This window comes from Rana temporaria, chromosome 3, assembly GCF_905171775.1.
Source record: "Rana temporaria chromosome 3, aRanTem1.1, whole genome shotgun sequence".
NCBI lineage: Eukaryota > Metazoa > Chordata > Amphibia > Anura > Ranidae > Rana > Rana temporaria.
This window is the reverse complement of record NC_053491.1, coordinates 463,713,110-463,733,240: the sequence shown is the minus strand read 5'-3', so window position 1 is coordinate 463,733,240 and position 20,131 is coordinate 463,713,110. Positions and strand designations below refer to the sequence as shown.

Here is a 20,131-nt window from a genome sequence, read left to right as displayed (position 1 = left end):
GACATGAAAAATACGCAAATGTCTCAAATAGCAGGTTTGAAACACGTCTTAACCACTTAAAGCAGTAGTTCCCCCTCCAAAAAATGTTTACCCTTAGATTGATGCTCATTTTGTCTAGGGGAATCGGCTAGTTGTTTTAAAATTGACGCTGTACTTACCGTTGTAGAGAGCGATCTTCTCTGCCGCTTCCGGGTATGGGTCTTCGGGAGTGGGCGTTCCTTCTTGATTGACAGTCTTCCGACAGGCTTCCGACGGTCGCATCCATCGCGTCACGAGTAGCCGAAAGAAGCCAAACGTAGGTGCGGCTCTATACGGCGCCTGCGCACCGACGTTCGGCTACTTTCGGAAAATCGTGACGCGATGGATGCGACCGTCGGAAGCCTGTCGGAAGACTGTCAATCAAGAAGGAACGCCCATACCCGAAGACCATACCCGGAAGCGGCGGAGAAGATCGCTCTCTACAACGGTAAGTACAGCGTCGATTTTAAAACAACTAGCCGATTCCCCTAGACAAAATGAGCATCAATCTAAGGGTAAACATTTTTTGGAGGGGGAACTACCGCTTTAAGGACAGAAGGTGTTTTTCAGATTTGGTGTTTACAAGACTAAAATTACTTAAAACCCCCAAATATTATATATATTTTTTTCTAACACCCTAGAGAATAAAATGGCGGTCATTGCAATACTTTTTGTCACACCGTATTTGCGTAGCGGTCTTACAAGCACACTTTTTTTGAAAAAAATTCACTTTTTTTAATTAAAAAATAAGACAACAATAAATTTTGTAGATCAGTAGATAAGCCGACCTAACTCAGAATCTACGCCGACTTATGTTTAAACGTATGCTTAAACAGAGATATGTTTAAACATATAGATTGCAATATTTTGGATGGGCGCTAGGTGGTGCTTCCATTGCATTCGGCGTAGAATATGTAAATCAGGAGATACGCCGATTCACGAACGTACGCCCGGCCGACGGAGTACTTTTTTACGCCGTTAACGTAAGAGATAGGCCGCGTAAAGTTAGAGCTAGGCCCTATTGGAATAGTAATGTCAAGTATGGCCGCTGTTCCCGCGTCGAAATTTGAATTTTTTTACGTTGCCAAATATCTACATTTTGGTCTCATCTGACCACAGCACTTTCTCCCAATCCTTCTTTGATTCATTTAGATGTTCATTGCATTGATCTCGTCAGTAATTCGCTGAACAATCTCCTTCCTCCTGGCCGGGGTGGTGTCCCGGCTCTCAGGGCCATGCAAATAACGCCCGAAACGGGTGATAGCCCTAGCAAGTATCTGCTTTTCTCTCACAGTAAAATTCAACTTCCTGCGCTTCGGTGCCATAACACCCAACACTCAGCACCAAACACAAAAAACAAACACAACAAACACACACAAATACTCACAGAACAGACACACACAAAAATCAAACCACACAAGCAGACAGCTAATACAAATTCAAAGACAAACACCGAAAAAACAAACAGAAAAAACACTCAGAAAAAAAACACAGCTACTACAATCTACTACTCCTCCAAATCTTTTATCTAACAATACACTCACCAACACACACCAACAGACGACAGAGCAAAAGCAACTTGCTTTAGGAAGGGGAAAACAGGGATGCACTTTTGCAAGGGAAGTGTGTTTGTCTGGGGCTATTTATACACATGGCGATTCTTAAACTAAGTACGATTGGCCTTTTACCTATCTCACTGATTGCGCCAAGCCGAGTTCTGAGCATGCCCAGTGAAGTGCAGATTTGTGCGCGCATGCGCAGTACGGCCGGCCCTTCATTTGCATGGGGTCACGTCTCATTACAATGGAGCACGCCCACTTCCTTCCCACTTGCAATAACCCAGCCTTACGCCTCGGGATTTAAGTTACGCTGGCGCAAATTTGGGCGCAAATGCGCTGTGGATACGGCACTTACGACACAAAATTAAGGTGCCATAACTTAAATGACATACGTTTGGAGTAACTTAATTTGCGCCGCTCTACGTGAATCTGGCCCTTAATTTCTTTGTAAGTGGGCAAACTTAAAAAATCTGCAGGGGTCCTGTCCAATATATTATCTCTGCAACACCTCCCATATAGTTTAACCTCCCTGGCGGTATGATTCTGTCTGGAATTTTGTACCAAAAGCAGTACAATTATTTTGCAAAGGAAATTTGGCGTTTTATACTGTAGGCCTGTAATTCTTAGGAATAATTCACTTAAATCTGTCCAAACAAGAGTCTATAGTAGGCATCCCGGGTATGACATTTTTTTAAAAACAAAATTATAAATTATAATATAATAAATAATTATAAATAATTATAACAAATAATAATATAATTATAATAACAATTATTCAATAATGTAATCAACTCAAAATCACTGAAATGTGCTCAGTTGCAGAATTGTCGCTGTCATTACTTTTATTTTTTTATGACGAATTTCCCCACAAATCGCTATCGCTCAATTCTGCAAGTGATTATAATTTATTATCGCTGTTTTCTAGCTGCTCTAATTTAAAAAAGTAAACAAACACATTCGTTTGTTCCCGTTCGTTTTTCGTAAGACGCCCGTTTTCCTGTTCGTTCCCGTTCGTTTTTCGTACGACACGATTTTTTCGTATTACGATCGTTTCGTATTTTGGTTACCGTTTTATTTTCGTACATGCGGGATGGTTCGTTATTCTGTTTAATTCATGTTCGTTACTTGTTAGACAATAATTTTCGTGAATTTTCGTCATTTTGTACTTTCGTAAATATATTGTGGGATTCGCGGCACTTTCAACACGCGGCTCATCCATATTAACTATTGTTAAGCCCCATACACTTGGTCAGACTTTTTTAACAACAAACATAAAAACGATCGTTTTACCGAACGTTCGTTCGTTTTTAAACTCCATCAGAAAACTATTTTTGGGTTCCAGGTTCAAAAGTCTGGCCAACTGATCTCTCCCTTCAGACGAAAATCCACAGAAAAGTTTATTTGGCTTTACTGTACTACTCAGCACAAAAGAGAAGCTGCTTCACTAACCAACTACACTCACTGCCCATTCAAAAAAAACGAAAATGACATCTATAACAAAAGATTTGTATTCTGTATTTTGAAACCAAATTACGAACAGAAAAAAGGAATTCAGAATACAGAATACAAATCTTTTGTTATAAGATGTCATATGAACATACAAACAGAAAAAGGATTCAAACAAAATACAGAATGAAAATCTTTTGTTAGATGTCATATGAACATACGACTGAAAATCAAAATACGAACAGAACAAGGATTCAAACAAAATACAGAATGCAAGTCTTTTCGTTTTGTCGTATTTTCGTCGGATCGTTCGTTCGTATTTGCGGTTGTTCGTTATGCGACTCATTCGTAATCCCGTAGTTTTCGTATTTTGGTGCTTAAATTTTTTCGTATGTACACATTATTCTGCGGGTACGAAAATGAACATTTTCGTACGAAAATAACATTCGTACGAACGGAAATGCACATATCTAATAATTGTCTGATGGACATGTAGTGTCGGATAATCCGATCGTATGTATGCTCCATCAGACAATTGTTGGCTGAATTAACGACAACAAAAGTTGGCTGTTCATGCTTACCAACTGTTGGGCAATAAATCTGTTACGGTGGTTTATACGATCGTGTGTATGCAAGTTGGTCCAACTAAAATCCAATGTACAAACACGAATGCTCAGAACCAATGCTAAACATCAGGCAACAATAGCAGAAGTTGCCCAAAGGGTGGCGGTAAAGAGCTGAAAAACCACATGGTTTTGTGAATGTTGGCTGAAAATATTGTGCTGTCTGTATGCAGAACAAGTTCACAGCCAACGCCCTTCAGACCAAAATCCACGGAAAAGTTGACTTTAAACTATTTTATAGCCAATTTGATTAAAGAATGAACTGGTCCATGTGCAAGAGCTAGTATAGGCAAACATATAAACTCATACTGAAGCACCCAAAAGTAGAATTCTCTGGGTGACCCCTGTCTGTTTTTCTCATTCGACAACTTACTGTTCACCTACTGTCTACCCTGGCCTATGACCTGCAACCTGGAGTGCTTGGACTGGGGTTGCAAGAGAGGCCTCATCCTTCATCATCTTGAGCCCCTCATACAAAATAGATGATACCACTGCAATACCAAACATTCTGGCACAACATTCATACAAATATATATATATATATTTTTTAAAAGGAGCAAAGGTCCAGTAATAATAATTCCTTGTCACCTCCTCCCATGCTCACTTTTTTTACTTCTCCAGAGTCTCTCCCATCCTCTGGAACTCCCTACCCCAATCTGTCCGACTATCTCCTAGTCTATCTACTTTTAAGCGATTACTGAAAACCCTCCTCTTCAGAGAAGCCTGTCCCACAGCTATTACCTTTTGTATCACTTGGCCCTACCTCTTTGATTGTAAGCTCTAATGAGCAGGGCCCCCTGATCATTGTAGGAGAGTACACTGAGTTCCCGGCACAGCTAGAGAACTAACCACGGTGTGCTCTCCTGCTTAGTGTGGTCAGTTATTAATAGGAAAGCAGAGTGACTGGCAGGAACACCAGAGATTTCACACAAAGGAAGCAATACAAAGAGAACAGGACACGTTATCATACAAGTACATGGTACAGCAGGCACATATCAGGAATATGAAATGTTGGTGTAACAAATGCTTTAATGATAATCCAGCAACTTTTTGTTTCAGAGAATTTTTTGAGTATACCCTCCAATAACAGGGCCTAAACCTAGGCATAAAGTAGTGCTATCATCCAAAGTGATACAGGGAAACAGGGTGAGGTAATAGCGTAGGGGTAGTTGCTGGGACCCCCCAAACACAAGCTCAAACCCACAATTTTTTGTGGTGGACTGTCTTGGTACTCATACAGGAAAAATACAATTATTTAGATAAAATTGTCATTTATTACACATAAAAACACAAAAATAAATCATGTTTAAAATGATTGAATAAACAGTATATCAGTATTCAAGGGTTTCCCCAAAGAGTGTCTGTTGATGAAATGTTTCTCATAGATTAATCAGACCAGTTTCAAATAGGTTTTTTATTTCAAACTTTAAATAAACCGTTAATACTTTTTTTTTTATTATTATTTATGTCTGCTAGTATCTATTTCTTTCCAAGGAGATGCTTTTTTGAGTTCGCACTAGGACGGAACAAAATGACGTAACATTTAGGAACAAACATACAGCCAAGCATGGCCCATGTAGAGGACAGGATGGCAAAGATCTCCATGGCCACTGTGTACTTTCCACTGGTAGACAGGTGAGCTGGGATAAAGGAAAACCAGACACTGAGGAAGGCCATCATGCTGAAGTTGATGAATTTAGCCTCGTTGAATGTGCTGGGAAGTTGTCTAGCCATGAACGCAACAAAACAACTGATGAGAGCCAAGAGACTTAGATAGCCCAAAGTAAGCCAAAAAGCTGTTGTTGAACCCTCATTACATTGGAGAACTAGAACCCCAGTTTTGACCTTAGAGTTGTATTCAGGAAAAGGAGGAGATTTATATAACCAAAAAATACAGATCATAAATTGAATGCATGTGCTTAGACCGATCAGTAGGTACCATACATGGGGACTGGCCCATCTTTTCAAATCACTGTTTGGCTTAGTAGCTTTAAAAGCAATCATCACCATGACTGTTTTAGCTAATATGCATGAGACACATAAGGCAAACACTATCCCAAAAATAACCTGACGTAAAAGGCACTTTTGACATTGAGGATAACCGATAAACAACAAAGAGCACAAAAAGCAAAGGGCAAGGCAAACCAGAAGAAGGCAACTAATGGGGTAATTGTTGGCACGGACAATTGGAGTAGCTTTGTAATGAATCAGAAGACCTAAAATGGCGATTGGAATTAAGGAAGAAGAAATGCTTGTTGACGCCAAGGTGACGCCTAAAGTCTCGTCATACGAAAGATATTCAACAGGTTTTGGTAGACATTTGTCTTTTCCTTCACTTGGCCAATTATTCCAGGAGCAGCTAAAGCAAACTGTAGAGTCTAAAGAAAAGAAAACACAAGATGGGGCTTGTTAAAAGGTAGAAATAAAGGGAGTTAAACCGTGCTAGAGATAAAACAACATAGGTGTACAGCTGCAACAAAAAACATTAAATATCTCTATGGTGCAAAAAAACAATTATATAAACATAAGTTGCGCTCATAATGTGAAAAATCACGAACAAATAGTGACATAATACTGCCTTACTCACTCATCCTCCATTGACTCTAGGACACAAGAAACAAATTTTAAAATCCTGTCCCGCTGGTACCACGTACTGGCGGATCTGGCCCGAATCTACCCCTCTACGCCCCCACTTTGCTGGCGCGGCTGTGGACTTCGGGGGACACTTATCCATATTTGGTGGGAATGTTCCTTAATTAAGCCTTTCTGGGAAGATGTGCGTGAGCAAATTAAAATAGTGACTGGGGATGAAGTCCCTTTCTCCCCAAAGCATTTCCTTCTGCATGTCCCCCCGATTCCTCTCCACCAATATAAATTGAGTGTGCTGCCCCATCTGCTTAACGCAGCCAGACGCTTGCTCCCAATTTATTGGAAAACTTCCAGAATCCCTACTCGGGAGGAGTGGATCGACGTGGTGAATGCGGTCAGGGAAGCTGAAGACTGGATAGCGACCTGTTGCGGCTCCAGAGAAAAATTCACCGGCATCTGGACATCCTGGTCTGAATATGTTTCTGACCCTGTCTATGTCCCGTCCAGTCTAGATACTGCCTTATTAGAACTGTCAGACCCCTCCCTTAAAGCTTGCAGGTTGTTAGACACCTAAAAGATGGAGCTGAGACCTTAAAATACGTTGAACACACCGGATTTGGCTGTGAACGTGGTCTACTCCTGGCGTGCAGTGCTCGGCGTGGATGAAAGCGCTGCTCTTTACCGGATTGCAGGTACACCTGGCTTGTCTACCCTCTTTTTCTACCCCCTCTATTCACCCCTCTCTTTGCTCTTACTGCCCCCTCCTGTTTCTCCTTACTTGTTTTCTGTTATCCTCCTTACTGTACAGCAACCGATTGGTGGACTAAACATGCGACAGAGAGGTGCAGTAGCAACTTGGAGTCCTCGGGCTCCCGGGACGGTCCCATGGTTTCGTTGGGGCACTGCTAGTCCCGAATGAATGCATTTGTTGCTGCTTTTGGTGCCCTTGGTGTGTGGCGGGGAGTAGGGGGTGGTTTGATGGAGGCCTTCATGCCCCCCCTGCCCTGGCCACGGGCCACGGGTCCACGCACTCTAAATACCTCTGTGGGCGATCCCCTGATTCGTTTTCGGAGACTGGTGAAGCCGCGAGATGGTTAAATTGCTGTATATTCTGCCTATACCCCACTGTCTGCATTATGAGACAGTGCCCCCGATGTTCCCTGATCTGGCGTAGACCTTGGGACCTATTAGGTGCTCACCACAATTTTTGTTCTGTTTTTTGTTCTGTTTGTTCTGTCTGTTCAACTTGCTTGAGACGTTATTGTTCAAACGACCCTGCGAGGTCGGACTCACCCTTTCTTTCCCTTTGCCAATGCTGTTGGACATGTCTTGTATGTGTTATTTTAAAAATTGATAATAAAGCTTATTATACATAAAAAATTGTGACATAAATAGTGAAAAAATATATTGAGTCCGAATAACAATAAAAATTGTGGGGAAAAAAATGACGAAAGAAAAAAAAGTCCAATGAAGAGAAGAGGAGGTAAAGGAGGAAGAGGAGGGAGTCCCCAATTGAAGATGAATCCCACTCTGAAAATGAGTGCCCTTACCGGAAATGGTGGACCCCCTAAATAGCAAGGTCTTAAACGCAAGCAGATTAAGCCCTCTACAGGGACGGATGAATCTCCCATATCACCGGAATCATGTAATATAATCATGTAATGTAATCAGAACTCTTCCGTGATGCTCAATAGAGAAAAAGGCAAGGACTCCAATCTGAGGGTAACACAATGATTTGCCCCCGGCTGAGTGCTGGATATCATGCCAGTCATCCTGTTAATCGTTCACCTGGAAGGATGAGACGCCTTAACTTCCAGTTTGCTTTCGCTGACACTTCTTTCTGCAGATGAGAAGACAGAGCCTTAAAGATAGGGTGGTGGTGTGCCAAGGACCATAGTCCCTGCTCAGAGGATGAGCCTTAGGCCTCATACACACGATAGGTTAACCCAGTGTTTCTCAATTCCAGTCCTCAGGCCCCCCCAACAGGTCAGGTTTTCAGGATTTCCCTCAGATGAAAAGGCTGTGGTGATTACTAAGGCAGTGAAACTGATCAAATCACCTGTGCAAAATAATGGAAATCCTGAAAACCTGACCTGTTGGGGGGGCCTGAGGACTGGAATTGAGAAACACTGGGTTAACCAGAGGACAACGGTCTGATGGACCGTTTTCATCAGTCCAAACCGATCGTGTGTAGGCCCCATAGGTTATTTAACCTTAGGTTAAAAAAAAGCCAACTTGCTTTAAAATTAACCTATGGATTCCTAACCGATGGGAAAAAAATGATCGTTAGTAGGCACGTCCATCGGTTAAAAATCCACGCATGCTCAGAATCAAGTCGACGCATGCTTGGAAGCATTGAACTTCTTTTTTTTCAGCACGTCGTTGTGTTTTACGTCACCGCGTTCTGACACGATCGTTTTTTTAACTGATTGTGTGTAGGCACGACGGACCATCAGTCAGCTTCATAGGTTAACCTATGACAACGGTCCTTCAGACCGTTGTCCTCTGGTTAACCTATCGTGTGTACAAGGCCTTATGAACCCTGGATCTTATTTGTTCATTGAACTTTTTCTTTCATCATTGTTTTTCACAATTTTTATTGTTATTCGGACTCAATTTATTTAGTTTCTTTCATTAACTATGTTTTTTCACTATTTATGTCACTTGTTAAAAGGTAATCTGCTCTAAGGAATACAAGAGTTCATTGTATTTGCTGTTAACTTACCAGTTAAATTTGAAATTTCTCCTTGAGAGCAAGGTACACATTCATAGCAGCAGTTTGGTTCACCTCTGATAGAAGCTTTTCTGTGGCCTGGTAAGCAACTTACACTGCAGATGGAGACGGGAACCTAGGGCAGGCCAAAATAAAAGAGAAAACATCTTTACAAGGTTCTCTGTAAAAAAAAAATATATATACATAAAAACTCTTACTAAAAAAGATTATGATGATCATATTAGGTGAAGATTATGAAGATCAAATTAGGTGAATATTAACACTTGGGAATTTAATACAATGCTACCTAAGGCCAACTAAGTGGCCATGTGGAGATTTACAATGTTTTAAAATAACAAAAAAGACAGTATAGAACATTATTTTTGTTTATTTTTGTTCCTAAGTGAGTATAATGACCGCATGAAGTTTGTTATGCAACCCCCCTCCATTTTTTTTCATCTGGGCATTCTATAATCTATGAAACTGTACTTTTGTGATGTTTAAAGAAAATTGTTTGTATGCGGTATTGGGCTAAAGAATTAAAAAAAGGTATTATATTTGCATTGCTGATGTAAAGTCTTCTCCACATACCTCTCCTTTCCTCTACTCTCCTCCCCTCCTATTCTCACCTTTTATCTTCTCCCCTCCGATTCTCTCCTTTCCTCTTCTCTCCTTTTGTTCTGTTCTCTCCTCCTATTCTCTCCTCTCCTCTTCTCTCCTCCTATTCTATCCTCTCATCTTCTCTCCTCCGATTCTCTCCTCTTCTCTCCTTCTATTCTCTTCTCTCCTCTCCTCCTATTCTATTCTAGCCTCTCCTCCTATTCTCTCCTCTCCTCTTCTCTCCTCCTATTCTCTCCTCCCATTCTATCCACTCCTCTCCTCCTATTCTCTCCCCTTATCTTCTCTCCTCCCATTCTCTCCTCTTCTCTCCTTCTATTCTCTCCTCTCCTTGTCTCTCCTCCTATTCTCTCCTCTCCTCTCCTCTCCTCCCATTCGATCCACTCCTCTCCTCTCCTCCTATTCTCTCCTCTCTCTTCCGATTCTCTCATCTTCTCTCCTTCTATTCTCTCCTCTTCTCTCTTTCTATTCTCTCCTCTCCTATTCTCTCCTCATATTCTATTCACTCCTATTCTCTCCTCTCATCTTCTCTCCTCCGATTCTCTCCTCTTCTCTCCTTCTATCCCCTCCTCTCCACGTCTCTCCTCCTATTCTCTCCTCTTCTCTCCTCCCATTCTATCCACTCCTCTCCTCTCCTATTCTCTCCTCTTCTCTCCTCCCGTTCTATCCACTCCTCTTCTCTCCTTCTATTCTCTCCTCTCCTCCTATTCTCTCCTCTCCTATTCTCTCCTCCTATTCTATCCTCTCCTCCTATTCTTTCCTCTCATCTTCTCTCCTCTTCTCTCCTTCTATTCTCTCCTCTCTTCCTATTCTCTCCTTTCCTCTTCTCTCCTCCCATTCTATCCACTCCTCTACTCTCCTCCTATTGCCTCCTCTCTTCTTCGCTCTTCCTATTCTCTCCTCGTCTCTCCTCCTATTCTCTCCTCTCCTCTCTCTTTCCCTCCCTCCTCTCCTCTCCCCCCTTTTTTTTACCTTGAAAAGGCTGTGTTATTTTATGAAATAGTTACTAAATTAACAATAACAGACAGTTTAACCATGAGCTAATGGCCTAGCTATGACAGCACAAGCAAATCAAATAACATATATTATATTCAACCAATAATAAACATTATAACATATAACATTACAAGAAATAGCAGTGGAAGGCGAGGTAGATAATTGTTGATAAGGCTGATAAGACAAGTACACCTTTTCTAAACAGTAGCAAAGAGTCTATTGGTGAAGAACTGCACCAGCTCTGACTAACTTAAAGTGCTACTAACCCAGCACCCTGCATTCACTATATTCGGTCTCCCACAATGCACAGAACATGGAAATATAATTATTTTAGTCAATATAAACTGCTAAATACCTCTTATCAGCAGTATATAGCAGTCTTGTGACTTCTATCAGATTTATTATTATTAGACCCTAAACTTTGGGTGAGCCTGCGTCATCTATCAGGGTGACCTGCTTGTATACCTATCCTGCTAGTCGGTGGGTGCTTCTCTTCTGCTATAGCTATTGGTCCCTGAGCCTGATACCTGATTGTGACATTCTCATAGTTTATCCCATGAGGTACATTACTATTTTAATTTTGTCTCTATTTAAAAAATAAAAAAATATGTTAACAATCGTATTTAAAGATGATTACAGTTCCCTCATTGCAATCGCTTCTACCCGTCACTCATCCCACCTCTCACCCATTGGGGTAGCATGGGGTATTAAAGATCTATCAAATGTCTAAACTGACTAGTGTTTCTTATTTTATAAAAAATGATATTTACATAAAATTGAAAAATTGAAAAGTACTAGAAAGAAATGAGAAAATGTCTAGCAGCCCCTTTACTTTTTTTGTGATGTTTTAATGCACAATAAATGTTAATGTGCACTGTGTTGGGGGAGCCCATTCAAAATTAATGTGCTGCTAACATACCCAAATGTGTGAAAATTGCACATAACTTGTTTTGCAATACAGTTGTACGTTGTTGTACAAATGGCCTTTCACACATGTTGCGTTAAAGTGTGATTTACTGTGAATTACCACCACGCACAGTAGCGCAAGGTGCAATAATACACTTATAATACACTGTGTCATCTAAAGTCCCAACCCTATCCCCCCCTTTTTTCAACACTATCCAGGGATGGAGATGCACTTCAGGAGTGGAATAGAGTGCCTCCACAGATCTACCACTGACAGTTAATTATACATTGCCATTGGCCTGCAGCTTACATTTGCAAATACATGCAACTATACCTCTGTTTTTAATGCATACAGCTAGACAGATTAATTTGGTTTAGTGCTTTTTTTGGTTGATAATTTTGAGCCTGGCCATTATGGAAACATTTTTTAAATTCCATATATATATTTAATTGCATATTGCTAAAAACGCATCTCATTCAAAGTCCCAACCCCCCCCCCCCCTTTTTTTTATAGATTTACAGGGATGGAGGCCTGTGGTAGTTTTTATCATATGCCTCATCTAAAGTCCCAACCCTATCCCCCCCTCTTTTCAACACTATCCAGGGATGGAAATGCGTTTCAGGAGTGGAATAGAGTGCCTCCACAGATCTACCACCGACAGTTAAAGGAGTTCTCCAAGCTAAAACTCTTAACCCCCGCTGTGCCCGGGCTGTAAAACTATACAAAATAAACTTTCACTTACCTGCCTACGATCCCCCGTTGTTCCGATATCGCCGTCCCGTTCTCCGGTCCCGGTCTGTTCCACTTCCTGCGGGTCGGTGACTCACAGTGCGCTCAGCCTATCAGCGGCCGCAGCAATGTCCCGTCGCGGCCGCTGATAGGCTGAGCGCACTGTGAGTCACCGACCCGCAGGAAGTGGAAGAGACCGAGACCGGAGAACGGGATGGCGATATCGGAACAACGGGGGATCGTAGGCAGGTAAGTGAAAGTTTATTTTGTATAGTTTTGCAGCCCGGGCACAGCGGGGGTTAAAAGTTTTAGCTTAGAGAACTCCTTTAATTATGCATTGTCATTTTTTGACTAGCTGACCCAGGTTGATGTGGTCCACCCTTAGTTTGGTGGTATTTTGGCTTGGTAGGCATGTTTGGTTCCACTCTTGCATTTTTTTTTTCCAGTGCTCTTGTTTGCTAGACCAACTATAGGTAGGGGCGGGTATAGGTTATCACCTGCCCCCTATCTATTGATTAGCACACCTGTGCTCCTTTTTAGGAGACCTTAAAATTCATAGTTAGGAACTGCAGTACACAGAGTGCCTTGCTGTTTGCCTGCAGCTTAAACAGGTATTTGCAAATACATGCAACTAAACCTCTGTTTTTAATGCATACAGCTAGACAGATTAATTTGGTTTAGTGCTTTTTTGGTTGGTAATTTTGAGCCTGGCCATTATGGAAACATTTTTTATATTCCATATATATATTTAATCGCATACTGCTAAAAACGCATCTCATTCAAAGTCCCAACCCTCCCCCCCTTTTTTATAATACACTGTGAGGCCATTTATTTTGAATAGGTCACTGTAGCATACCACAACATAACGGTACTTTACAAAAAAAAGGTTCATATTTGATTTTAGGAACGTTAGGATGCGTTGGCAGTCCATTGATTTGGATGGGTTACCTTAATGCAACACATCTTAACATGTAAAATCTTGTGCAATAACCGTTTGCCGATTGCCGCACGCTGATGTACGTTGGCAGAATGGCACGGCTGTGCATATTGGCATACAGGTAAGTCTTCTTTAATATGCGCAGCCTTGGGTCACACACGCGGCGCCGGCGGTGTGCTCACGATCTGGTCGGGTACTCCGTGACCGCGCCCGCGGGACCCGCGGACCCGATCACCGCCGGTATCCCGAGATCGGGTCACAGAGCTGAAGAACGGGGAGAGAAAAGTGTAAACAAACCATCCTCCCCTTGCTTCCTGGTCAGACTTTCACTGATCGTCTGTTCCCTGTCATAGGGAACGACGATCAGTGACGTCACACGCCAAGCTATGCCCCCACGCAGTAAGAATCACTCCCTTAGGGCACACTTAACTCCTACAGGTTAACCCCTTCACTGCCAGTATAATTTTCACAGTAATCAGTGCATTTTTATAGCACTGATCGCTGTTAAAATGACAATGGTCCCAAAATAGTGTCAAAAGTGTCTGATGTGTCCGCCATAATATCGCAGTCATGATAAAAATCGCTGATCGTCGCCATTACTAGTAAAAAAAAAAAAAAAAAAAAATGCCAGAAAACTATCCCCTATTTTGTAGACGCTATAACTTTTGCGCAAACCAATCAATATACGCTTATTGCGATTTTTTTACCAAAAATATGTAGGAGAAAACGTATCGGCCTAAACTGAGGACATTTTTTTAAATTTTTTATACATTTTTGGGGGATATTTATTATAGCAAAAAGTAAAAAATATAGATTTTTTTTCAAAATTGTCGCTCTATTTTTGTTTATAGCACAAAAAATAAAAACCGCAGAGGTGATCAAATACCACCAAAAGAAAGCTCTATTTGTTTGGGAGTCACGTTGTAGGACCGCGCAATTGTCAGTTAAATCGACGCAGTGCTGAATCGCAAAAAGGAGCTTGGTCCTTTAGCAACAAAATGGTCTGGGGCTTAAGTGGTTAACACACATATGTTAACTCCCTGCTAAGAAGTCAATAGGCCCTTAAGACCGCCAACAAAAAAAAAATGGTAAGGTTCTAAAGTCTAATGTTTAAGATTCCAAAACCCAATATCTATCAGCTGAGCGTCTTACCTGCTGGTTATCAGAAGCCCATTGTATGAGACTTGTGTTAATATTAAGAGCTTTCGAGTATGATGTGGTACTATTGTATGTTCCCACCTTGACCTGTCTTATTTTACCATTTGGGTCTTTTTGCCAGTTTACAATATCGTAGACTGGAGGAGGATCTCCATGTTCATCAAAGAAAAAATCCCTTCCACTGTTCAGCTTTAAACGAACCTTCTTCATGTAGTGGAGCACCTGTAGGAGAAAATAGATTTTTTTTTCTTTCCTAAAATAGACCTTTTTTTATCATGGAACTAAAAAACATACTAAATATATTGTTAAGGAGAAATCAAAGTGGAGATGCTTTATTTGTTTTGTTACAATCATCTTTATATCTATGGTTCCATTCACAATTGTACGACTCCAAAGTTGCGCCGACTTTGGAGTGCAACTTGGATACGACTTTGGCTTTGACCAGTGATAACTGCTGCACACAAGTTGCATTGTATAACATTCAGGTATGACTTTCATACAACTTCTAAGTAAAGTGACCACATTTCCAAACTACTATTCAGGGACACCCTCCCTTCCCAAAAATCAGCTTGTGCTGTAACGAATCACAGCACAGTAATTGGACACAAGAGGCGGGATTTATGATTTCTCCAATCACAAGCAGGGGGCGGGATTGTGCTCCTCTGGGCATTCACGGCCAGGACAAGAACTGTCAGTGAGTAAAGCGGTGATGTGGCGGCCTTTTTTTGGAGGCATCAGATGGACCCGGGGGGGTGGCTGTGTCAATTTCATTCCAGGACACTGTATTGTCCTGGAATAAATGTGCCCGGGACAGATCTGCAAAATGCGGGACTGTCCCGGGCAATCCGGGACACATGGTCACCCTACTTCTAAGGCATTGAAGTCTGTGGCCCTCAAGTTGCATGAAAGTCAGACCAAAGTAGTGCATGAACTACTTTGTAGTTGCTGCAACTTTAAGTTGTGCATAAATGAATTGTTATCATTGGAAAACATGGGGAACGACTTGTTATGCAACTACGATGTCCAAAGTTGTGGTGGTGTGCTGGTGACATTTTTTGTTTTATTTTGACTTTGGACAGTTCCAGCCGTTGGTCACTGCAGCACCCACTCATTTGCACAGCCATTTCAACAGGAGAGTGTGCGTTGGGATTAGTATGCCAAAGTTGCATGACAAGTCACACAAGTGTGAATGGAGCCTTAGTACATATAACATTCATTCACATTAGGCACTTTGGAATCGCGAGCAGAAATGGCACCGCAAACGTGGTGAGATTCTGATGCAAAAACTTGTATTTAAAGGGGTTGTAAAAGTAAAAAAAAAATTCCCCTAAATAGCTTTCTTTACCTAAGTGCAGTCCTCTTTCACTTACCTCATGCTTCCATTTTGCTTTTAAATGTTCCCCAAAAAATATATAAAAAAACATATTTTCCTCAGTTTAGGCCGATACGTATTATTCTACCTATTTTTGGTAAAAAAAAATCGCAATAAGAGTTTATCGATTGGTTTGCGCAAAAGTTATAGCGTTTGCAAAATAGGGGATAGTTTCATGGCATTTTTATAAATTAATTTTTTTTACTACTAATGGCTGCGATCAACGATTTTTTTCGTGACTGCGACATTATGGCGGACACTTTTGACACATTTTTGGGACCATTGTCATTTTCACAGCGAAAAGTGCTATAAAAATGCACTGATTACTGTGAAAATGGCAATGGCAGTGAAGTGGTTAACCACTAGGGGGCGCTAAGGGGTTATGTGTGCCCTAAGGGTGTGATTCTTACTGTAGGGGAGTGTGGCTGTAGGCGTGACGTCACTGATCGTCATTCCCTATATCAGGGATCAGTGTCACTGCCACAGTGAAGAATGGGGAAGGTGTGTTTACACACACCTCTCCCTGTTCTTCAGCTTCTGTGACCGATCGCGGGACACCGGCGGCGATCTGGTACGCGTAAGCTTCGGACCCACGCGCGACCCACGGCTGGGCTCTTAAAGGCAACGTACAGGTGCCATTCTGCCGATGTAAATGTGCAGGAGGCGGTCCTTAAGTGGTTAAAAAAAAAAAAAACATTGTCCCCCAATGTAGTTTCATTGTCAATCATGATACCCACCAATACGGCTGGACCCAAGGAAGGCTGACCGCTAAATGCCTGCTCCGCCGGGTGATAGTTTAAAACATGTAAGCGGCGGGGCAACCTAGTGATGTCACATGGTGGCCCTGCCCCCTTGTGACATCACCTACCCAGAATTCACCAGTTGGTTTACTGGGGGCCGCCAGTCCAAAAAAATATTATTAGTGCTTTCCAAGGGGGAAATTGCACTCTTGTCCACCAGCACAGTTTTCCCAAAATCAAATATTGTGTTTAGTACTTATTTTTTGTTAAATTATGTTACTAGAGACAATCTTACTTGCCATGGCTTCATATTCCAAATGTCTGAGCAACTCCCATTTAAAAAAGGGCCTTTCCCATTTTGGCAACTGTTCAAGTCATGAAAGGCTTTGGCAATTACATATACAGCACTGTAGAGGTTATAAAGGAGACGCAAGCTGGTGACATTATCCAAGCTTATCTGAAAATTTTCAATGATATCATTATCGGTGCAATTCCTTGCAGGCCTTTCCCGGATGAAGGTTATATTTTGGTAATCTAGAAGAGTGCAACCAGCATTTTCCTCCCAGAACATCAAATCCCACATTTCTTGTGATAATTTGGAGAATTTGATGTTTTCAATAAATTCATTGAAGCCTGGTATATCCTCACTGTAATAAGCGAATCCCAATGTTCCAGTGAGATGTGTTGAATATTTCTCAGAGGACAATAAGGTCGAAGTTGCCCAACCTTCACTGGCCACCAAGGTCTTCTTGGTCACATTGTGATGTAAAAGCTCCTTCAGCAGAGAAATGAGATCAACATCCGATACAAATATAACTATAGCATTAGCTCTGGAATTTTTAATAGTCTGGATGATGCGTGGAATATTTTTGTCTGGTTGACTGTTTTGGATATACTCTATAAATGCAACACAGACTCCCAATTGGATTATTTCTTGCCTCACCCCTTGAATTCCTTGGTAGCCATGGTCATTAGAATCGGCAACCATTCCTACATAGGTCCATCCAAAATGCAGCACCAAATGAGCTATTCCTTTAGACTGAAAGGCATCGCTGGGAGCAGTGCGGAGAGAGAACGGGAACTGAGTCCGGTCGCTGAGACGGGAACTGGTGGACACGTGGCTGATCTGAAAATATAATCTAAAACTAATATGTAGATTATGAAAAAATAATCTAAAGAATTTATTTTGGAATTAGATATTACTAGCAATGAGCAAGATTCAGGGGTTTTCATTTCCCCTAAAATTTGGAGAAAATAGGGAGATTTCAAAGAACATTCAGCATGCCTGCAAGAAGGATTTTAAGTCAATGGTCAAGGTGCTCAGGTCCATCAAGGTACGAGAGCTAAAGTGATTAAAGCCCATTTAAAATTACATGACAATCCATCTAATGCCTCATACACACGATCGGTTAAACCGATGAGATCGGTCAAAACCGATCGCGTGTGGGCGCCATCGGTTAGTTAACCATCGGTTAAAAAAAAGCAACTTGTTTTAAAATTGACCGATGGATTCCTAACCGATAGGACAAAACCGATCGTTAGTAGGCACGACCATCGGTTAAAAATCCACGCATGCTTAGAATCAAGTCGACGCATGCTTCGAAGCATTGAACTTCGTTTTTTTCAGCACGTCGTTGTGTTTTACGTCACCGCGTTCTGACACGATCGGTTTTATAACCGATGGTGTGTAGGCACGACGGACCATCATTCAGCTTCATCGGTTAACCGATGAAGTAAAAAAGGTAGAGTATAGCCTCAATTAGAACTGATAAATAATGTATCAATGTGTCATCATCCCGAATGATGAATTTTTTCATCGGATATCCGATGAAGCTGACTTTCATCAGTCTTGCCTACACACTATGGCCCGGATTCAGAAAGGACTTGCACCGACGTATCTTCTGATACGCTGCGTAAGTCCACGGATGCGCCGTCGTATCTATGCGCCTTATTCAGGAAACAAGATACGCCTGAATTTTGGCTTAATATGACCGACGTAAGTCTCCTACACCGTCGTATCTTGGGCGCATATTTACGCTTACCGAAAGGGGCGTTTCCATTAATTTACGCGTTGAATATGTAAATTAGCTAGATACGCTGATTCACGAACGTACTTCCGCCCGTCGCTGTAATTTACGTAAGACGTACGTCCGGCGTAAAGTTAAGCCTCATAAAGCAGGGGTAAGTCATGTTAGGGTATGGATGTCGGAACAGCCGTCGGATTTTACGTTGTTTGCGTAAGTCGTACGTGAATGGGGCTGGGCGTAGGTTGCGTTCACGTCGAAGGCATTGAGCCGTCGTATCTTAGGGAGTATATGCGACGTGATTCTGAGCATGCGCACGCATGCACCGTTCGTTCGGCCCTTCATTTACATGGGGTCACGGTTAATTTAAATGTAACACGCCCACTACCTTCCTACTTTGAATTAGGCGGGCTTACGCCGCCCAATTTACGTTACGCTGGCGCAACGTAGGGAGCAAGTGCTTTGTGAATACTGCACTTGCCTCTCACAGTTACGTTGGCGTAGTGCATATGAGATGCGCTACGCCGGCATAAAGATACGCCGATCTACGTGAATCTGGGCCTATCAGACTAAATTCCGGCCGTGCCAAAACGCGGTGACGTAAAACACTACGACGAGCCGAAAAAAATGAAGTTCAATGCTTCTGAGCATGCGGCGACTTGATTCTGAGCATGCACAGATTTTTCTCTGATGGAGTTCCATACAGACGATCGGAATTTCCTATCGTTTTTTTATTCATAGGAAAAATTTAAAACATGTTCTATTTTTTACACCGATGGAAAAAAGACCGATGGGGCCCACACACGATCGGTTTGTCCGATGAAAACAGTCCATCAGTTTTTTTTTCATCGGACAAACCGATTGTGTGTACACGGCTTAACTTTTCTTTTGACAACAGACTTTAGGGCTTTCTTCAGTTGTCTCTGATACAAGGAATGCAACATACAAATTTTACACTAGTTTAAATCAGAAATGATTGACACTTTTTTAAACATTGTTACTTCCCAATACTTATTTTATACATACGTGTGGAATCTTGATAACCCTTAAAATATGAGCCATCGATATAGAAAATGTAGATGTAGTATAGCCAATGATGGCAGTCAATGGCTTCTTCTTTTGGCACTGAAAGTTGGGTATGGCTTTATTGAGCCCAGTTATCATCCTTAAAGTACCCTCCAGCTCTTTCTGCAACACCCGACAGGAGTCATATATCTGGAAACCCAGGCTTACATTGGGGAGAAGGAAAGGGTTACTATTTATCTCTTCCATGGCAAATTTTATAGTCTGTAGCTGAAGATATTTTTCCAGAAGAATCCTGAAAGTATGATTAAAATAGAAAAAGATACTAAATATAAATTATGTTTTATAAGTACATAAGAAGTTAAAGATTGAATTACTGGAAGCAAATGAAACAATTGGGTTTTTAATCCAATTTGGTTCCTTTATTTCAATAAGGCAAATAAAATGAAAAAATCTGCATTGACAAAGTTCCTATACCTCAACAATTTAAAAAAAAAAACTCTAAAGTTTGACTGTTCTTAAGGTCAGCTTAAAAAAACCTTTGGGGTTTTTAACAAGTTAAATTATGCAAATCCAGCTTTTGAAATACATTTTCCAGATCACTCTAAAAGCCATCTTTTTACCTTCACACGATCTCTTTTTATGTAAACCTTTTAACCAATATTTGACATTTTGAGAC

General features: G+C 41.4%; 2 protein-coding genes across 2 annotated transcripts; both read right to left on the bottom strand.

Annotated features, from left to right (window-relative positions):
• Positions 1–5,088: 5,088 nt before the first annotated feature.
• LOC120930595 (vomeronasal type-2 receptor 26-like) lies at positions 5,089–14,503 on the bottom strand. Its single transcript, XM_040341770.1, has 3 exons — positions 14,288–14,503; positions 8,961–9,084; positions 5,089–6,024 (listed from the first exon to the last, which is right to left on the bottom strand). The coding sequence occupies exons 1-3, from the start codon at positions 14,501–14,503 to the stop codon at positions 5,126–5,128; spliced, it is 1,239 nt and encodes a 412-aa protein (XP_040197704.1). The 3' UTR covers positions 5,089–5,125.
• A 2,112-nt stretch (positions 14,504–16,615) lies between these two features.
• LOC120930953 (extracellular calcium-sensing receptor-like) lies at positions 16,616–17,657 on the bottom strand. The gene has a single exon (XM_040342085.1). It carries the CDS (start codon positions 17,391–17,393, stop codon positions 16,677–16,679), a length of 717 nt encoding a protein of 238 aa, XP_040198019.1. The 5' UTR covers positions 17,394–17,657; the 3' UTR covers positions 16,616–16,676.
• Positions 17,658–20,131: the final 2,474 nt, after the last annotated feature.